Genomic DNA, 20,214 nt, shown 5'->3' on the forward strand with positions numbered 1-20,214 from the left:
CTTCCTGTGGCTCACCTGGAGATTGGCCCTGAGTCCTCTCTGGCTGTCCTCCAGCCCACGGGTCCTGTCCCTCCCTGCAGGAGCATCACCTAAGGACTCCAATGAGCAGAGAAAGGAAAGTCACATCACACCTGAGGGCTGCCAGCCACAGTCGCTCCAACACAGGAAACAGCTGGGCCATGATAAAAAATAATTTGCACATTTAGGAGCCCCAAGTACAACATAAAATTTCTTTCCTGAATTAAAAAAGTTTAAAGTCAATAAAAGCAATTAGCTCCTCACAAGACAAAGAAGAAGAATCCCAGCCTCCACCCCCGCTAGGTGTCAGAGCCAAGTGCAGAGAGGAACTAGGAGAGAACACGGAAAGGTCTGGGTGGGCTGATCCCCGACTTCCAGCAGGTAAATCATGGGAGCTCCAGAAGGAGAAAAGAGATTGGGGAAAAATCTGAAGCTGTTACTGCATAGTTCACTAAGTTCCAGGTAGAACTTGTCTTTCCTCCCTCCTTTCCTCCCTTCCTTCCTCCCTTCTCTCTCTCTCTCTCTCTCTCTCTCTCTCTCTCTCTCTGGTGGTGCCAGGGTTTGAACTTAGGGCTTTGCACTTGCTAGGCAAGCACTTTGCCACTTGAGCCATGCCCCAGCCCTTTCTGCTTTTAGGTTTTTGTTATTATTTTTTTTAGCTAGGCTCTCGTGGTTTTGCCCAAGGTTGGCCTGGACCATGGTCCTCCTCACCTGAGCTGGGATTGTAGGTGGGAACCACCACACCCAGTGCTTTGATCAAGTTCTTGGTTCCAAAGATAAAGAAAAAGATCTTACAAGCTTCTAGGCACCAGAAGCCAAGTTCCTTATAGAGGAAAAAGCACCAGACTTCCTGGCAGCCTCATAGTTGCTCAGAGGAAGAAAAGGCTTTTGGCTCCAGAAGTCTATATCCAGACCACTTATCACCAACCCTTCAGGCAGAGGGAGGATGATTATCCACCTTGCAGGAATTCAGACTCCTTGAGTTCGAATCCCAGCTCTGTCACTAACTGACTGTGTGGCTTTAGGCGAGTTGCTTAGAGATTTCATCATCTGTGAAATGGGACTACTCGTGGTACCTCCTTCCCAGGGTGTTGTGAGGGTCTCATGAGTTAACGTTTGAATGCGCCTAATGCACTTATAGCACAGCTGGTGTACAGTTAAACCCAGCGATCACACACAGCATGGGCTGGCCTCATTATCTCTAAAACAGTAGCAATATTAAAATCAGGAAGGTGAAAGTTAATATTGAGAGCACTCAGCGGGATAAAGAAGGTTATTGTAGGATGGTAACACTTTTAACATATTTCTGTAAGTGCCAGATAGAATGGCAGCTAAATGGAGAACTCGATGAGAATATTTTGCAGTGGAGAATTCATAGTCCCTCTTTCACAGCCTGCGAGAACTAGCAGACTAAAAGAAATAAGATCTGTAGAAAAGGCATGATGGAGCCAGCAAACTCACTATAATACACAATGTTGAACCACTCATGTGTCAAATAGAAATTATTTTTGCATGTTTGTAGAGCATTAAAAAAAAATCAGTCATGTGCCCCAAAGCAAACCTTAACATATTCAATCACAGTATCCTATGTGAGATATTAACTATCTTATAGATCATATTTACTATGAGAATTAAATAATGAAAGGACTGCAAAAACTTAACCGCTTGAAAATGAAGACATGCAGTTTTTGTTTCTTGGGTCAGGGTCTTGCTATGTAATTCAGGCTGGCCTTGCACGTGCTGTCACTTCTGTCTCAGCCTCCCAAGTGTTGGGATTACATGCTTGTACTACCAAGCCTGGCAATTTTATTTAATTCTGAATAATCCCTGGATATCCTTAGTTCAAAGAAGAATTCAAAATTAAAATTAAAACGATAAAACAGAAAACAACAGGGGCCAGGTATGGTGGTGCACGGTGCTCGATCCCAGCACTGGGGAGGCTGAGGTAGGAGAATCATAAGTTAGAGGCCAGCCTGGGCTACATGGGGAGATCCTGCCTCAAAAACAAACAAAAAACACTTCACATTCCACCTATGGACAGAGCAGGTACTGTACTTAAAATTCCCTCATCATTGAGGAAAAAGTAATAAAAATAAACATTCAGTTTTTATTGATAAATCCAAGGACTTAGTCCAGAGCTCTCTCTTAGGTCTTTCTCTAAGTTTGCTTGTTCTCTAAGTTGATTGTTAAAAAGGAGCTTCTTACGAAAAAAATGAGTCAAACATTTAAAAGAAATTTTTTTTGGCAGCACTGGGGTTTTAAATTGCTTGCTAGGCAGGTGTTCTGCCACTTGAGCCATGCCCCAGTAATTTTTGCTTCAGTTATTTTTCAGGGAGGGTCTCATGTTTTTGCCCAAACTGGTCTTGGACTGTGATCCTCCTACCTATTCCTCTCATGTAGCTGGAATTACTGGCATGAACCATAACACCAGGCTTGTTTGTTGAGATGAGGCCTCACTAATCTTTTGCCTAAGCTGGCCTCCAACTGCAATCTTCCTAATCGCCACCTCCTGAGTAGCTAAGATTATAGTGTGAGCGACCTTGCCCATCCTGAGTTAAACATTCTTATTTTCCCCCAAAGTATAAAATGCTTCTGTAGTCGCCTGTAAATTTGTGAGTGATCCCGTGTGGACTTTGTGTTGCCCAGGTACTCCAGGAGCAGATCCGTGCCAGGGACAGCATTAGCTACGGAACTAACTCTGCCTTAAAGACCCTGGAGATGCGTCAGCTCTCTGGTTTGGGAGATCTTCGAGGAAGAGTGGCAAGGTACATGTTCAATTGTGGGAATTGTGCTCATCAAGAATTGCTATTGAGGCTGGGCCTGGTGGTACACACCTGTAATCCCAGCACTGGGGAGGTGGAGACCGGGAGCTTCTAAGTTCATGGCCAGCCCGAGTTTATAGTGAGACCCTGTCTCGAAAAACCAGGGGACTGGGGGTGTGACTCAAGTAGAAGGGCTTCTGCCTAGCAAGCAGGACACCCTGAATTCAAACTCCAGCACCACTACCAAAACAAACAGAAAAACCCAAAGAGGGTGAAAAAAAAAAAAGAGAGAAAAAAACCTCTTTTCCATAGACTCCATTTTAGTAGGGAATATATTCACGAACTCCCAAATTCTTTGCCTTCTTTTTCTCCATCCCTTCCCTACTTTGCCCATAAAATCTAATGGTAGAAGTCCAACTGGGCTGCAGAGGGCTCCCTCTGCTGACTGTGTCATTTGGTAATGTGACGTTACATTTATTGAATCAAATAACACACTGCTGGGTATAAAGACATAATAGTCTTTATTATGTCTTGAAATTTTTCCTTTTCTTAGAATTGATTTTTATCTTAGTTTCTGAAAGTACTGCTTTTTTTGATAGGCTGGATTTTTTGGGGGGGTTCAGGGGGACTGGGGTTTGAACTCAGGACTTCACATTTACAAAGCAGGTGCTTTACCACTTGGGCCACACCTCCAGTCCATGTTGCTCTGGTTATTTTGGAGATGGGGTCTTGAGAACTATTTGCTGGGGCTGGGCTCAAACGGCAGTCCTCCTCATCTCAGTCTCCCTAGGAGCTGGGATTACAGGTGTGAGCCACCAGCGTCAGCTTAGGCTGGACACTTTAAGAGGAACCCTTCCCTTCGGAGCATGAGAGGTGCTGTTCTCTCCTGGAAGTGACACCATGACCAGCAGCAGCTCGTTAGCCATGCATGATCTGAGGACCACCCATGATCACTGACCTGGAGTGTGCATTTTGCGAGATCCCTGCACTTGGGTGCATGTCAGCATTTGAGAAGTACTGTAAGGACTGTGCTGGGATTGTGCTATTTACAGAGGTTCTTACAATGTATCAAATATATCATACTTGAATTCACCCCCTCCACCACTCTCCTGTATCCTCCTGCCCCCCATTCCTGGAATAGTTTCAACAGGCATCCTTTTTTCCTGTTTACATTCACCTTTTCCCTACCTCCTCCCTCTCCCACATGTACCAAGCCCCACCTCCCCCAGGCAGGACCTGTTCCACCCTCCTGTTCTCTGATTTTGCAAAAGAGACAAAAAGGAAATCACATTTGTGCTTGTTTAAGATAGCTACACAGGGAGTTTCTTTGTAACACTTCCATGTACATGTGTTATAGCCCAATCTGGTTCATCCCTCTATTTTTCTCCTTTCTACCTTAGTCCCCTTCTTATGATGGTTTCAACAGGTTTAAAAATTCCATATATCCTTCTGGTATAGAAAGTCCATCAACCATATTCTCCTTCTTAATGTCCTTCTTTTACCCCACCCCAGATTGTTTTTATACCCCAACTTTCCATGGACCTCTTCTGCCCTCTGCTGCCAGCAAGAGCCAAGCACATGAATACGCAGTTACACATGATAACGTGTAACTTGGGGTAACTTGGGGGTGACAACGAAGGTGGAAGAAAGAAGAGAGACTCTCAGGGTCCAGGGACCTTTGGAGCAGCGAGTGCACGTAGGCTGTGTTTTCAGGTTTTGAGACAGGGTCTTGCTGTGTAGCCCAGGCTGGCCTTGAGCTTGAGTTTCTCCTCTCTCAGCCCCTGCCGCAAGTGCTTGAACTACAGACATGTACCACCACGCTGTTTCCTGTTCTCATCAGGATGAGCTCCAATCTCTTTGGTGTGACACTTGGTGATGGACACACTGCTGACACCCTCACCTCTATCTACTTTTGCCCTGTACTTTTCAGCCATGACCAGTATTTGTTAGTCTCTGAATAGCTCTGTTCTTCTATCACTGTGCCTTTGCACACACTGTGCTTGTACCTAGCTAGCCTGCCTTTCCTTCCTTTCTAACATCTTGTCAGTTTTTAAATTCAGTTCAATGTCCTGTGCTCTGGAAGTCTTTCTGGCACCCCACTCTGCAGGGCTGCCCTGGCACTTCTGCTTCATCAAGCCCCTCTGTCATCCCCCAGTCTGTTGTGCTATCTTTCGGGTAGGTTCTGTATCTTTCACTTCTGTAGCCATGTGCCTGGAACAGTCTATGGAACACAGTAGGTGTTTAACAGGTGTTTGCTTGGATGAATGAGTGGTCTAGAAAATCACTGTAATAGGACTGAAAAACCCTGAGCCCTTGTTTATGGAGTTTGGCTTAAAAGAAGTCCCAGATCTGTGACACCTCCCAGAGCAGTGGGGAGTGTGACAGAGGAGAGTGGCGGCTTCAGGAGAACTCTGTGAATCTTTTTTGGTGGTACTTGGGTTTGAACTCAGGACTTTGCACTTCCAAGGCAGGCACTCTACCGCTTGTGCCATGCCCCCAGCCCTCTTTGAGGGTCTTTGTGACTGCTATGGTTGCAGATGAACTGAGATAACACACATAAGAGGCCTCGTGTGTGATGTAGACGGAGTGATCGAGAATAAGTGGCAGATGGAGTCATTCAGGGGTAGCAACAAAAATCGCCATTGTCCTTATGAAACTGGATCTAGCGCCAGGTAGATAAATGATATTGAAATACTTTTGGGATTCGTACACTCGCCTTCAGTTTCTCCTCACACTTCCCCGAGGCTGACATTCTTCTTTTCTTGTCAGGTTGTTCCTTCCCTGTGACAAATACTTTTAGTCTTAAACCATGACACTGTTTGTTAAGGGCGCTAGAGACTTTGGCGTTGTTTTATGGCTATATTTGTCTTTTCCTTGGAATTCTGATGAGACTTTGATGATTGAAATGAATTCATGTGAAATAAAAACTCTTTAGCAGAATTTTGACTCTCTTAAAGGGACATGGACTTTTAAAAGTGATCTTTGTAAATTACAATGCTTTGTACTATGTCGTACTTAATTTTATAGTTTTTTATGGGTTGGTCCATTGGCGATATAGTTAATGGCAAACAGGGCCTGGCTTTTCCCCTTGTACATGCAGCTCAGAGGGTACAGCAAGCTCCTGGAGGAGAGAAACAGTTTACTCCCCTCAGCATAACATACCCTAAACAGGACTTGGTCAGGGACTTTCTCATTAGGCTCTAGAGCAAGACTCTAGAATTGTTTTTTTTTTTTTTTTTGGTGGTACTGGGCTTTGAACTCAGGGCTTCACGCTTGCTAGGCAGGTGCCCCACCACTTGAGCCATTGAGCTAACTTTTTGTCCATGTTGTGAGGCAGGGATCCAGGTTCATCCCTTTCATGTGGGCATTTAGTTGTTCCAGTGTCCCTTGTGGAAGAGTCTATTCTTTCCGCAGGGAGTCGTCTTGGCCATAGATTGATAGGCTAAGTTATGAACTCCCAATTGACGCGCATTGATCTATTATTGTATTTTTCCCTTGGTTCTGGGGATTGAATTGAGGAAACTGTGCATCATCCTACCATCTAGCTTCCTCCCCAGTCCAGTCAGCGCCACACTGTCTTGATAACTGCCCCTTTGTGGCAAGTTTTAAACACAGAACTGTGTGTCCTACCATTTTGCTCTTTTTCAAGATTGTTTTGGATCTTCTGAGTCCCTTGTATTTCCATATGAAATTCAGGATCACTTTGTCAATCTCTGCAACTGGAATGTTGATAGAGAATGTGCTGAATCTGTAGATCAATGTGGGGAATATTGCCATTCTACAACCATTGGGTCTTACAATCCATTATTATGGGTATCATTTCATTTTCTAAGTCATCTTTAATATCCTTCAATAATGCCTGACAGTTTTCAGACCAGAAGTTTTACACTCTTTACACTTACTCCTTGCTATTTTACTCTCTTAATTTCATTGCCACCATATAGAAGTATCTAGGGTACTGCCATCTTTTATTGTGCAACTTTGCTAAACTCACTCTTTACTTCCAATCATTTTTTCGTGGACTCCTTAGGATTTCCTGTAGAGAAGGTCATGGTGTCTGTATGTAGAGATTTACTTCTTACTTTCCAATTTGGGTGATTTCATTTCATTTTCTTGCCTAATTGTCCTGACGAGCACCTCCAGTCGGATGTTGAATAGAATGATGGGAGCAGACATCTTTGTTCCGATCTTAGGGGGATGTGTCCAGTCCCTCACATTCAGATGTTAAGTGTGAATTTTTCTCTGCATATCTTCTCTATCAGATTGAACAGTCTCCTTTCTATTTCTGGATTGTTGCTTGTTTTTATTGTGAAGAGTGTTGGATTTTATCCAAAGCTTTTTCTCCATCTACTGAGATTATCATGTGGTTTTTGTTCTTTTATCTATTGATATGGTATATTAAATCAATTGCTTTGCTGTTGCAAAACAAACTTGCATTCCTGGAATAATTCTCACTTAGTCATGATATATAATTGAGGGCGGCTCTCAGAATCCATGGAACCTCAGTTAAAAAGCCAGATTCATGCTGGGTGCCGTGGCTCACACCTGTTATCCTATCTACTAAGGAGGCAGAGATCAGGAGGATTGAGGTTGGAAGCCAGCCTGGGCAAAATAGGTCACGAGACCCTATCTCGAAAAAGCCCTTCACAAAAAAGGGGCTGGTCGAGTGGCTCAAGGTGAAGGCCCTGAGTTCAAACCCCAGTACTGCAAAAATAAAATAAAGTAAAAATAAAAAAATAACAAAAAAAAAGCCTGATTCATGGTGCAGTTGCTTCAAGTGGGGTCTTGCATTTCATAGTCTGTAAGGAATTTTTGGTACACATTTTAAAACTTTAATAAAAAGTAGCTTTGTGGTTTGCCTGCACAGATGTGATGCCAGCATAGCCAGACTCTCTGCAGAGCACAAAACGACCTATGAGGGGCTCCAGCACTTGAATAAAGAACAGCAGGCTGCCAAGCTGATCTTGGAAACAAAAATCAAAGATGCAGAAGGACAGGTAGGGCTGGTTTCAGGTAGCTTCTAAAAGCTGGGATTCTCCGAATAACATGGTGTTGATTATTTCTTGCAGGAGAAGCTAGCTAGAGCCCCCACCATGGGTTTATGCAAACCATGAACCAATCTTTTCCTTTCTTCTCTCTTCCCTCTCTGTCTGGCACCCAAACCACCAAGATTTTTTGGTACAATCTTAATTGTAAAGACTCTTTCTCCTCATTGCTAAAACAATTTCTATAGCCCAGAAAAATCTAAATTTTATCTCCAAAACTACCTCTTACACAGGTAAGTGACCCAAGCTCCTTTTACAGGTCATTCGTCACAATTTTTGATTCAGAAAGTAGTTACTGTGTCCCCTGGGACTTAATGTGTATGCTTCCTTGTCACACGGTCTGAATGTGGGACAAAATTAGGACAAAGCTAGAATCTTAAGGTCTTCTATATTGAAATTCATAGATGAATTTGACAATGCAAAACCCGTGGCATTTCACACTTTGTTTTTTGGCCACTTACAAGGTTCCCTTTATCATGAACAGGGCTTGTCTTCTAGGGCTTTTCCCACAGCATCTGCCTTATTTACTACTGTTCACTTAAAGAGAGGCTGCTCTAGAAAAATAGGGGGGTTATCTAGTCAGTTTATTGGGTGAAAATATTTATTTTGAAGTCAGGGGTGGTAATGCATGCCTGTAGTTCCAGCACTTAGTAGACTGAGGGGAGGATCACAAATTTGAAGCCAGCCTGAGTTACTGTGCCAAGAAAAGAAAGATAGGAGAGAAGGAAGGAAGGGAGGGAGGGAGGGAGGGCTTAAGTTTCCTGGTAGCCAAGCCAAGTAAAATATAAAAATTCATTAGAAAAGTCATACTCTTTCCTTGTTGTTGTTCTAGATGTGACAGATACCATGTATCTTTAAGAATATTGAACATCATAATTTTTTGTGGAAAATGTGAACATTTCACACAGGACTGGTTTTATAGTAAATCTTACTCAAAAGACAAGGGATAGGGATAGGTAGTGGGGAAAAGGAGCAGGAAGGATATAGTCTACCAATAAGAGAGAAGAGAAGGAGGAATATAGTCTGCCAGTGAGAGAAAAGAGAAGGAAGAGTATAGTCTACCAATGGGAAAAAAGAGGAGGGATACAGTCTTCTGATGAGAGAAAGGTGCTGGAGGGATATAGTTGGCCAATGGGAGAAGGGAGGAGGTCTGTATCTTCCAATGGGGTAGACTTGACAGGGACTCCACCTGTGACCTCGATGGATTTTGTAAGCAATAGAAATTCCATTCTTTGTGGCTAGCAGCCACATTGCTGGTGAAATTCCAAGGTAAGGATGACTATTTTATGCCAGTTGGTGGCAGTCTGGTCCTGGGCTCCCTCGTTAGGGAGCCAGGAAGTTTAGTGCTCCACGAATGATGAATATTTTGGCAGTGCTCCCTGTTTTGATTTTTCACGAGTGTGGAGGAAGAAAACAGGTGGAGAGATGAGGTGCACTCCTAAATGGATTCAGTAGACTGAATCTTAATACCACTGAATGTAGCTTCTGAAATGTTTTTTTGAAGTTACATCTGAGGAGGCGAGGTGTGAGATTTATAAGCAAGCCTCTTTTTCCAGATTTCTCAGCTTTTGAACAGAGTGGACTTGTCAATATCAGAGCAGAGCACCAAACTGAAGATGTCTCATCGAGACAGTAACCACCAACTCCAGCTTTTGGATACTAAGTAAGTTACCAATTTGTCAATTTTTTTTCTGAGTTTATGCAATGCTACAATTTTCTTTTGGTGGGACTGGCCTCCTGCTTGCTAGGCAGGTGCTGTACTCCTCAAACCACACTTCAGCCCTTTTTGCTTTAGTTTTTTTTGGTGGCACAGGGGTTTGAACCTGGGCCATCATGCTTGCTAGGCAGGCGCTCTGCTGTTTGAGCCAAGCTTGCAGCCAATGTTTTACTGACTTTTTGAATAGGGTCTTGAGTTTATGCCTGGGCTGGAGCAAGATCCTTCTAGTTGCACTCTCTGCATAACTAGAATGACAGGCGTGCACTATCACATCCTACTTTTATTGGTTGAGATGGGATCTCAGGAATTTTTTGCCTGGGCTGGCCTTGAACTCTGGTCTTCCCCATATACTCTTCCTGAATAGCTAGGATTACAGGTGTGAAGCACTGCTTTCTGCTTATGGTTTTTTCCCTCTTGGTTTTTACTTATCAGACAGAGTGAAAATAATAATGGAGGTTAAAAGGAAAAGTGTCCATGTAGCATGTTGCATTTTTCTTTTATGGTTATTGTTTTTCCTGGTTGGGTCATAACCAGTTCATTCCATTCATACCTAGTCGAGTACTGGCCTGGGGGGTGAGGATTCCGTTATGGATAACAACAGTAATATCAACAACAACAAAACCAGGTGTGATTAAGGGTCTTTAGATGGGTGGGTTATCCAGGTAACCTTGATGTAGTTACTAGAGTCTTTATAAGAGGAGGCGCTCATGAAGAATGGTAAATTTTGAGTGCTGCTTATTTACTGGGGAGTGGGAAGATTGGTGAGTTCACCTGGGGCTTCTAAGTTCTGGTGTGTTCTGTGTCTTACGCTGACTGGAGGTGCCTAGCTGTATTAGTTTGGGCACAGGCTAGCTTTAGTGCTGTGACTTCCACATAACAGTTCCAAGGTCATTGTTCCAAGACAAGAAAGGCAGCCCGGATGACTCAGTGTGATGTCTTGCTGCTCGGGTCCTTGCTCCTCCCCCATCAGCCAGGAAAAGGGGAAAATCCAGGGCATAAGCTTTGTTTTTAAGGATGTGACCAGAAATGAGAACTTACCACTTCCATGTCCTATTACCTGACTTATTTGTATGTCAGATCTAGCTGCAAGGGAGGCTGGAAATGCCTTCAGCTGGGCAGCCATGTGCCCCATTAATATCTGATGGCTTCTTTTAAGACATAAGAGATGTTGGAGGACAGTTGGTGGTTCTGCCCCAATGGATGTTCATGTTATAATCACATGTTTACATCATGTATATTATCCCATTTTTAATTACATATCATAATAAAAATAAAAAAGTGATTAAGGGAGGTAGCATATGTGGACAGGACATAGAGGAATGGAATGGTTTTTTTTGTTTGTTTGTTTGTTATTTCATTTTCCTTCTGATTTAAAGGATATGTCCATATGCAGCAAGAGCAATTTGAAAACATAAATGAGAAAGGGAGATAAAAGGTACAAGGAGGAATGGCCCAGGGAAGGAAGGAGCCTGGGAGAGGAGACAAGGGACGCTGTCCTCTGCGGAACTGGGGATGAAACCCAGGGCCTCACACATGCTAGGCAAGCGCTCTACTACTTGAGCCACACATCCGGCCCCTACTATGTCCTCTGGGCCAGAAGCACTGTTGACGCTCAGAACTGCAAAGTTGCACACCTGGCACAGCACAGTGTCCCTGTGTCACCTCAGTGCTCACCCTGGTGGCTCCTCATGGGTGGGAGCGTCACTAGGTACTTTTCTGTTGTATCTTTCTGGCCTCCTCTCTTCCCAACTTAGTGCTGTGTGCAATCCTCAGAAAAGGTAAGCATGTCATTCTGACTGAGATGGGTTTGTATTGATCAAAAATTCAATATTAAGGTTGTTTAATGTCACTTAAAAATTGTTTTACATTCAACTTGTTTACTTGCCTTGTTTATTTATTTATTTTTAGATTTAAAGGTACAGTTGAGGAACTCAGTAACCAGATTTTATCTGCACGGAGTTGGTTGCAACAGGAACAAGAACGGATAGAAAAAGAACTTTTACAGAAAATTGATCAGCTTTCCTTAGTTGTAAAGGAAAATAGTGTAGGTATTGATGTTTGGCAATAATTTAGTAGTTAATCAGTGGGAGGCCTACAAGGTTTGACTAATACTTGGTAAATTTTTCACTAATTTACTTGGAACCACCTAATGTAAACTGGTTCTTTTTTTTTTTTTTTTGTGGTTTTGGGGTTTGAACTTAGGGCCTACACCTTGAGCCACTCCACCAGCCCTTGAACCATCCTCCTCCTGATCTCTGTATCATGAGTAGGTAGGATTATAGGCATGAGCCACTGATGCCCAGCTGGTTGATTGTTTTTTTCCTTTGAATTCATTTCCATGGTTCGTATTCATTCTTTGTATTTTTTGTTCATTTGTTTCTGGGGATCAAAGCCAGGGTTTCACGCTAAACCCAAACTCTATCATTGAATTGCACCTTACCCCTATCATTTGCATTCTTTATAAAGAGATGGAGCAGGGTCACTTGTTTTAGTTAACAAATTAAAATTGTAATTTTTAGTACTTTCAGTTAAGATAAATCTATGACCCAAACTGTCCACCTGCATTTCTAAATAGAGCTAACAATTACCAACTTGATCTTGGTTTGTTTTAGCTTCATGACATGGTCATGAGGTGACCAGTGTTGAATAGATTTTTCTCTTCAAACCCCTCCCCTGCCCTACAAGCACATGAGAGGTGTTCCAGTGCAGTGTGTCACAGAATCTGTCATTTTCTTTTCTACCTCCTTCGTTCTGTCTTTCACAGAGAGACTTTTTCTTTTCCCTTCCTTCCTTTTTTTTTTTTTTTTTTTTTTGGTAGTACTGGGGTTTGAACTCAGGGCTTCATGCTTGCAAAGCAGGTGCTTTACTGCTTGAGCCACGGCTCCAGTCCAACAGAGAGACTTTTTAACAACCATCTGCAGGGAGCACAGTTGTGATGGCTGTCTGCTGCTCACCCCAGTATCCATTCTCAGTTATTCCTTCCCTAAAAATCCCTCACTTTGTAGCTCAGTACAAGGTCATCCAGAATAAAATCTCACTTTCCTGTCTCCTGAGTTTGGGGTGGCTGTGTGATGAACTTCTAGACAATCAGATGCAAGTCCTTTTATCCCAGGTGCTCACAGAGCTAAGGTTTGCAGAATTGCTCAAGGAGCATATCCAGAAAGGCTTGCACTCATCATCTTCAAAACCAGCAGGCTGGGAAACCAGTACTTGGCAGGGCATTTTTGTGGGTCTGGGTCAGTTAGTGTGACCATCTCCCATGCCTTTCTCTTTTCCCATGCTGCTGCCCTGTCTGGGCTTCCCACAGAGCAGAAGGAATGGTGAAGTTTGTATCTCTCTTCTGCGCTCTCCAATGCAGAGTGTTGAATCACAGATGTGCCATCCAGAGAGCTTTGTTGTGTCACACCACTTAAGGCTTGGTATTTGTAGTCCTGGCCTCCAAAGCTCATCTACAGACAGATTCTCATAAAAACCAGGCATGGGACCAGAGGTCAAGCTGTAGAGTGCCTGCCTTGCAAGCCCAAAGCCCTGCGTTCAAACGCCAGTACCACCAAACAAAACAAAGCAAAAAACCAAGTCCAGAGGAAAGGACAGAACGCATGGGTCATTTCAGTGTTCTTTTTAGTGATCCTTCACATCTACTGGTTATTATACATCAGGTCACACTAATACATTTGTTGACTCCTGGGACTTTGAATTACTGTTGATTTTTACATGTGGATTGGTTTAATGACTAACAGTAAGCCTCAGGATTATGGTGGTGTTAATAAGATGGGAGCATATTTCTCTTTCATGTACAAGAAGTTTGGGTGTAGGCTGTCTGGGATAGATATGATGGTTTGTCAACCCTTTTGTGATTCAAGATCCTTTTAGTTTAATTTTTTTTGTACCCTCTCTCCTCACAATTCAAGATAGCAGCTAGAGCTCTAGTCACTGAAGCCATTCTGAATTCTAGAAACAGAAGGAAAAAGGAAGAAATAAGGCTATACATCAGCTGTCTTACAACTTTTTTTCTGGAAGCTGTCAATATACTTCTCACATCTCATGACCTAGAACTTATTCACACTAGCAAACCAAACTCAGGAGATAGAGGAAAATTTTTACTCTGGGTGACTTGTACTGAGCTAAAATTTGAGGGGCCATCAAAGAAGAAGGAATTGAGGATGGATCCTGGGATGGACAACAAGTAGCCGTTTCACTTCCTTTCCCCACAGATTGGTGTTAAATACTGTGCCTGATGCAAACTCAATGCAGACTTTCTTTCTGGGGTAACCAAGTGCATTTCTTCCCATGGATCTCAGGGAGCCAGTGAAAGGGACATGGAGAAAAAGCTCAGCCAAATGTCAGCCAGGCTTGACAAAATCGAAGAGAGTCAGAAGAAGAATATGGAAGGCCAGAGAACGAAGCAAGAAGAGGAGAAAGTACATGGGCGGATCAGCTTGCTGGAGCTACAGATGAATGAGGACTTGAAGGAGATGAAGGCAGAACTCAATGCTGGTAGGCCAAAAGTGGAACAGCTCACATGGCTTATTTTCTACTTTATCTAATCTTCCTTCCTTATTTTGGCAATACTGGGGTTTGAACTACTCATGGCTTTGTGCTTAGGCAGGCACTCTACAGCTTGAGCCACACCTTCAGTCCTTTTTTTTGCTGTGATTGTTTTGGAGATAGCATCTCACTTTTAGACCAGGCTAGCTTGGATTATGAATATTAGGCTTACTACCATCGCTGGGATGACAGGTGTGAGCTTCAAACCAAGATCCTCATGATCTCAGCCTACCAAGTAGTTAGGATTATAGGTAGAAGCCATTGGTGCCTGGCCTAAGAAAAATCTATTAATTAATATCCCCTACAACCAATGTATGAACCTGACTAATGGTAATACCAGTGAAATGCCCTTATTTGCTTTTCTTAGTGGCTGTGCTGTATTGAACAAAAGTGGTATTTTAATCCCAAGTGTATGAAGAACCACTGGAAGGCACAGGCAAACAAAACTAAAATTGCTTAGCTTGCAAATGATGTGCATTTTCTTTAGTGCCTCCTGCTGGTTCTTTTCTGTTCACTGCCAATGTCAGCATACCTCAGAAATAAGCATATATATTTGAGGGGATTATTATTATTATTTTTGATGGCATTGGGACTTGAACTCAGGACTTCATGCTTGCTAGGTAGGTACTCTACTGCTTGAGACACTTCACCTATTTTGTGGTGGGTTTTTTCAACGTAGGGTCTTTTGCAAACTATTTGCCCTGGCTGGCTTTGAACATAATCCTCCTGATCTCTGCCTCTGGAGTAGCTAGGATTGTAAGTGTGAGCCAGTGAGCCTAGCTGAGGGGAGTCTTTACTTACTTATTTTTGGCTCTAGTGGGGTTTGAACTCAGGCCCTTGTGCTCTACCACTTCAGCCACCATCCTTCTCCACCCCCAGTCCTTTTTGCTTTGGTTATTTTTGAGGTAGGATATCACTTTAGGCCTGGGCTGGCTTAGACTTTGATTCGCCTCTTTATGTTTCCTGCATAACTGAGATGACAGGCCTGTGCCACCACTGCCAGCTTGTCTTGGAAGGTCTTTATTTCTTAATCGAGTTTGAAGACAACTTTGCTGGATAAAGTATTTGGCTGGCAGTAAATCTCTTTCAGAGCTTGAATTACATTGCTCCATGCTTTCTTGGCTTTTAGGGTTTGTGCTGAGAGGTCTGAGGTGATTATTATGTGTTTACCTTTGCATGTGAGCTGGTATTTTTCTCTTGAAGCTTTTAGTCTCCTTTCTTTGTTCTCTAAATTTGGCATTAAATTTTTTTTTTGTGGTACTGGGGTTTGAACTCAGGGCCTTAGAATTTGCTAGGCATGCACACTATCACTTGATCCATTCTGCCATCTAGATTTGGCATGTTAATTTTGATGTGTTATGATGTTGTTCTTTTCTGACCATGTCTATTTGGAGTTCAAAATGCCTCCTTACATGGGTGTCTGTGTTGTTGCATAGATTTGGGAAATTCTCTGCTGTGAGTTCATTGAATATGTTTCCTTGCCTTTAGTTTGTATTTCAGCTCCTTCATCCAGTGCATGAACTCTTAGGCTTGGTCTTTTGACATGTCCCAGAGTTCTTGTCTGTTGTATTCACGTGTATTAATTTTTTTCTTTATGATTGTTTATATACAATAGCTCCTTAATCTTGTCTTCCATCTGTGATATTGTACCTTCTGTTTAATCTTGTCAACTGATAATAAATTGTGGTTTGTATTTAATTTATTGAGGTTTTCATTTTTAACATTTCTACCTGGTTATTTTTCATAATTTCTACTTCCTTGCTGAATTTCTCTTCCATGATGCTGACTTTCTTGTCTAGGTCTTGGGTTGATTTCCTAACTTCATTTATCTGTTTGAGTCCTGTTTAAGGTCTCTGATCATTTTTAGCAGTAGGCTTCTGAAGTCTTTCTCTGATATTTCAGCCAATTCCTTATCTTTGGGTTCAGATGTTGAGTTGTGGTGGGAGTTTGGAGGTGAGACATTGTCTTGGCTTTTCATGTGTTTTGAGCATCTCTTGGTCTAGTACTCCTCTTACTTCTTTGGGTGAGTGGGGAACCTACTATAATAGTAAGGTTAACAATTCAGCAACAAATCAAGAAAGGAACAATTGAAGCCCTAATCTGTCTCCCCAGTGAGGTTGAATGGGAGCAAAATTCTGATTTCTAGGGGGATGATCTGGGGGCTTACCACTGGTTGGAGGGTATAAGGATTGGAAATTGAGTATTATGGAGGTTGGATGGGGAAGGGAGGAGAGGGATGATGGGAGGAAGGGGAAGCAGGTGTAGGGGGTAGTATGAGAGAGCTGTAGCTGTTTATAACAGAGAAATAGAGAATGAAAGAAAAAGGAGAGAAACAAACAAGAACAAATTGGATAAAAGGAAATAAACAATCAAAGAACCAAAACCAAATAAGATCATCAACAACAAATAATAAACAGAACAAAGAAAGAAAAATAAAGCTGGGTGCTGGTGGCTCACACCTATAATCCTAGCTATTCAGGCGACAGAGATCAGGAGGATTACGTTTGAAGCCAGCCTGGGCAAAGCCTGGGCAAATAGTTCTAGAGACTCTAGCTCAAAAAAAAAAAAAAAAAACCCATCACAAAAAAGGGCTGGTGGAGTGGCGCAAGGTGTAGGCCCTGAGTCAAACCCCAGTACCACCAAAAAAAAAAAAATTCTCATGGGAGAGAAGTATGTTTTTCCTCCTTTGGTCCTTCTTGCCTGGGTGTTATGGGAACAGCCTCAGAAAGGTGGAGTTGCACCTGTAGCTGGGGCTCAGGGAGGGGCAGCTAAGACAGTCAATTCTCTTGAAAAGCTTTGCTCCCTGAGTTGCTCTGGGTCTGAGATTTCCTGTGGCTGGCAAGCCATTCCTTCTGTAAGGCAGGGGCAGGTAGCTTGAGAGGGCAGGTCCACCATCTTCTGTGTCTTTTAATGCTTTTCCCACATGGGACCAGTCCAAAACTCCCCCTCTATTTCTGCCTGTGGTGGTGGACTTCCAAGCGGACACTGGAGCACCTGGACTGTGATATTTTGAACCCGAGATTTACTCAGTTAGAAGCTTGTTGCTTGTTGCTTGTTGTTTGCTATTAAGCAGCTGCTCTAACTGGAGTTCTCAGTGAGTGGGGGCTGGGTGTTTTGTTTTTGAAATTGGCCATATTCAATGAGGTTTTTGGGCAGGGTTGCTGACCTCTGGGTGTTCCCTGCCTGGGATGCTCTGGTGGTAGGTTTCTACCCTGACAAGGTAGATGGGAGACCCAGAAGTCTATGCTCTGTGATTTTCCATATCTTCCCAAATTGCTCAGACTTCAGGCTGGCCTGCCTGCAAGGTGCTTCAGACACCTGAGCTCTCTGCCACGGAAGGCTAGGTGCTTTGCTTTGGAGAATTCCCTCAGGCAGTTAGGTGGACTGCCAGTTCCCTACTCCAGCACCTTTTACCTTCTCAGCTTGCTGCAAGTTCAAGGACTCTGCAGCCAGGTGGTTTTGAAGCCAGAGTGAGTCTGCAGGCTGCTCTCTGAGGTGAGGGAAATGCGGGGTTGTCCTGTTTTGCTGTTGACCTCCGTGCAGGGGGAAATTACTATCTTGTGACATCTCTGCACTGGGGTTAGGATTGGTGGTGGCGTAAATATTGTCCCAGAGCTGGTTTTGTCAGTCTGTTGTGGCTGATGCTTGGCTTAGCTTCAGGTAGGTGCTGCAAGATGTTTCTATGTTGTCTTTTTGATTCATCATATTTTTCAGATATCCAGTTACTCTTTCCTCCTGTGCTCTCCTCTCTTTGGCTCTTCTGTCTGTAGTCTTCTTTGTTATCCAAACTCTCATTCACATGGCTTGACGGAGAAAGTGTCTATTCTTCTGCCATCTTGCTGCTCCATCCACACCTAGCTTCTATTTGTTGAGATGGGGTCTCATGAACCTTTCCCTCAGACTGGCCTCATACCACAGTCCCCCAGGTCTCCACCTTCTGAATATCTAGGATTTTAGGCTTGAGCTAATGTGTCTGCTCTTTGAAGGGCTTCTGGGAGCTCATGTTACACTGCTGACTGAATGCCACCGTGGTGGATGGACTTAAGCAAGGCCATGCTTTCACTCTTGTTTACAGGGGAACACCAGAGATGTTTTCAGGTTCCTAGTACTGTCATAAAAAAATCTGTTTTCTGCTGCTATAACTGAATGCCTGAGGTTGGGGAACTTCTAAAGAACAGAGATCTGCTTCTTACAGGCCTGGGAGGCTGAGAAGCCCATGAACATGATGCTGGCATGCGACCAGGGCCTTTTTGCTGTCATATCATAGTGGAGGGTGTTGAAAAATCAGGCTGAAGCCATCCTTTGGTCAGGAATGCACTCCAAGATGATGGCCTTAATTGATTGCCAGGGCTGGGATGCCCTCATGACCTAATCACCTCTTAAAGATCCCACCTTTTACTGGCGACAATGACAATTGAATTTCAACATGAGTGTTGGAAGGGGGATGTAAATCATCATAGCAGGGAGAGAGTTACACTTTGAACTCAGGAATAGAGAAATGAGATCAGTAGGTGGCAGCTAGGCAAGTTTTAACTCAGGCAAAAATATCTGATGGGTCTTAAAAGACAGGGGTGGCTTTGAGAATGGAGAGAGTTCTGTGAGTAGAAGTATGCCAGTGAAGCCTGGTCCATCTTGATGACAAAGGAGAAGAGGGTCTGTGGTGTGGGAAGTGAGGCCAAATGACCTCCCAGTTCCCTCTGTGATTCCATGGATTTTCTTCTGCTGTGTTTTAGTTTGAGCACATGTATACTTATTCCAAAAATAAATTTATGTTTCCACCAAACGCTTATTATTTCATTTAAGTAGCAGCTACAGTTAAGCTTAGAAGTGGGAGAATTTGGAAAAAGAAAAATGATTTTTCATGCCAGGCATGATGATGTATGCCTGTAATCCCAACCCACTCATTCAGGAGGCTGAGCAGGAGGATCACAAGTTCAAAGCAAGCCTGGGCTACATAGTGAGACCCTGTTTCGAACAAGAAAATAATAGTAACTTTATTTTCTTTTTTCTTTTATTTCTTAGTGGTGCTGGGAGTTGAACTCAGTGCTTTATGCTTGCTAGGCAAGTGCTCCATTGCTTGAGCCATGCCTCCAGCAATAATTTTCTTTCTTTTTTTTTTTTTCATTTTTCTTTTATTATTCATATGTGCATACAAGGCTTGGTTCATTTCTCCCCCCTGCCCCCACCCCCTCCCTTACCACCCACTCCACCCCCTCCCGCTCCCCCCCCAATACCCAGCAGAAACTATTTTGCCCTTATCTCTAATTTTGTTGTAGAGAGAGTATAAGCAATAATAGGAAGGAACAAGGGGTTTTGCTGGTTGAGATAAGGATAGCTATACAGGGCATTGACTCACATTGATTTCCTGTGCGTGGGTGTTACCTTCTAGGTTAATTCTTTTTGATCTAACCTTTTCTCTAGTACTTGTTCCCCTTTTCCTATTGGCCTCAGTTGCTTTAAGGTATCTGCTTTAGTTTCTCTGCGTTGAGGGCAACAAATGCTAGCTAGTTTTTTAGGTGTCTTACCTATCCTCACCCCTCCCTTGTGTGCTCTCGCTTTTATCATGTGCTCATAGCCATGCCTCCAGCAATAATTTTCTTTCTTAATGGGCACCAATGGCTCACACCTTGCTAGTCAGGAGGCAGAGATCAGCAGGATCATGTTTGGAATCCAGCCTGGGCAAATAGTTCAGGAGACCCTTATCTCAAAAAAAGCCCATGACAGAAAAGGGCTGGTGGAGGGGCTCAAGTGGTAAGAGTGCCTGCCATGAAAGTGTGCTGAGTTCAAACCCCAGTGCCACCAAACAACAAAAAAAATTCTTACTTGGTCTTTTGGTCTGTTAAAATACTTCTTCAGTGTGTAAGTTTCTGTCATTTCCTGAATGAATTCACTGTTACCTATTGAATATACTATTGAGGTTGTTAATATGTGGTACCTAATAGGAAATGCATATGAGACTTCTTTAAATTAAAAATATTTTATTACAAATAGGATACATTTCTCTTTCTTCTTCTTCTTCTTCTTCTTCTTTTTTTTTTTTTTTGTAATGTTAGGTTTGAACTCAGGCTTTGCACTTGCTAGGCAGGCGCTCTGCTGCCAGAGCCAGGCCTCCAGCCCTTTTGCT

General features: G+C 43.1%; 1 protein-coding gene across 3 annotated transcripts in view; it reads left to right on the forward strand.

Moving 5' to 3' along the window:
* Positions 1-20,214, forward strand: part of Fam81a (family with sequence similarity 81 member A) — a 59,727-nt gene that overhangs the window by 33,692 nt on the left and 5,821 nt on the right. For all 3 annotated transcript variants that reach the window (XM_074066083.1, XM_074066082.1, XM_074066084.1), the window contains exons 4-8: positions 2,665-2,783; positions 7,648-7,777; positions 9,382-9,488; positions 11,451-11,586; positions 13,844-14,039. In XM_074066083.1, the coding sequence (XP_073922184.1) occupies positions 2,665-2,783; positions 7,648-7,777; positions 9,382-9,488; positions 11,451-11,586; positions 13,844-14,039 (688 nt within the window). The remainder of the gene's footprint in view (positions 1-2,664; positions 2,784-7,647; positions 7,778-9,381; positions 9,489-11,450; positions 11,587-13,843; positions 14,040-20,214) is intronic.

The sequence above is a fragment of the Castor canadensis genome, chromosome 2, assembly GCF_047511655.1.
Source record: "Castor canadensis chromosome 2, mCasCan1.hap1v2, whole genome shotgun sequence".
NCBI classification, from domain to species: domain Eukaryota; kingdom Metazoa; phylum Chordata; class Mammalia; order Rodentia; family Castoridae; genus Castor; species Castor canadensis.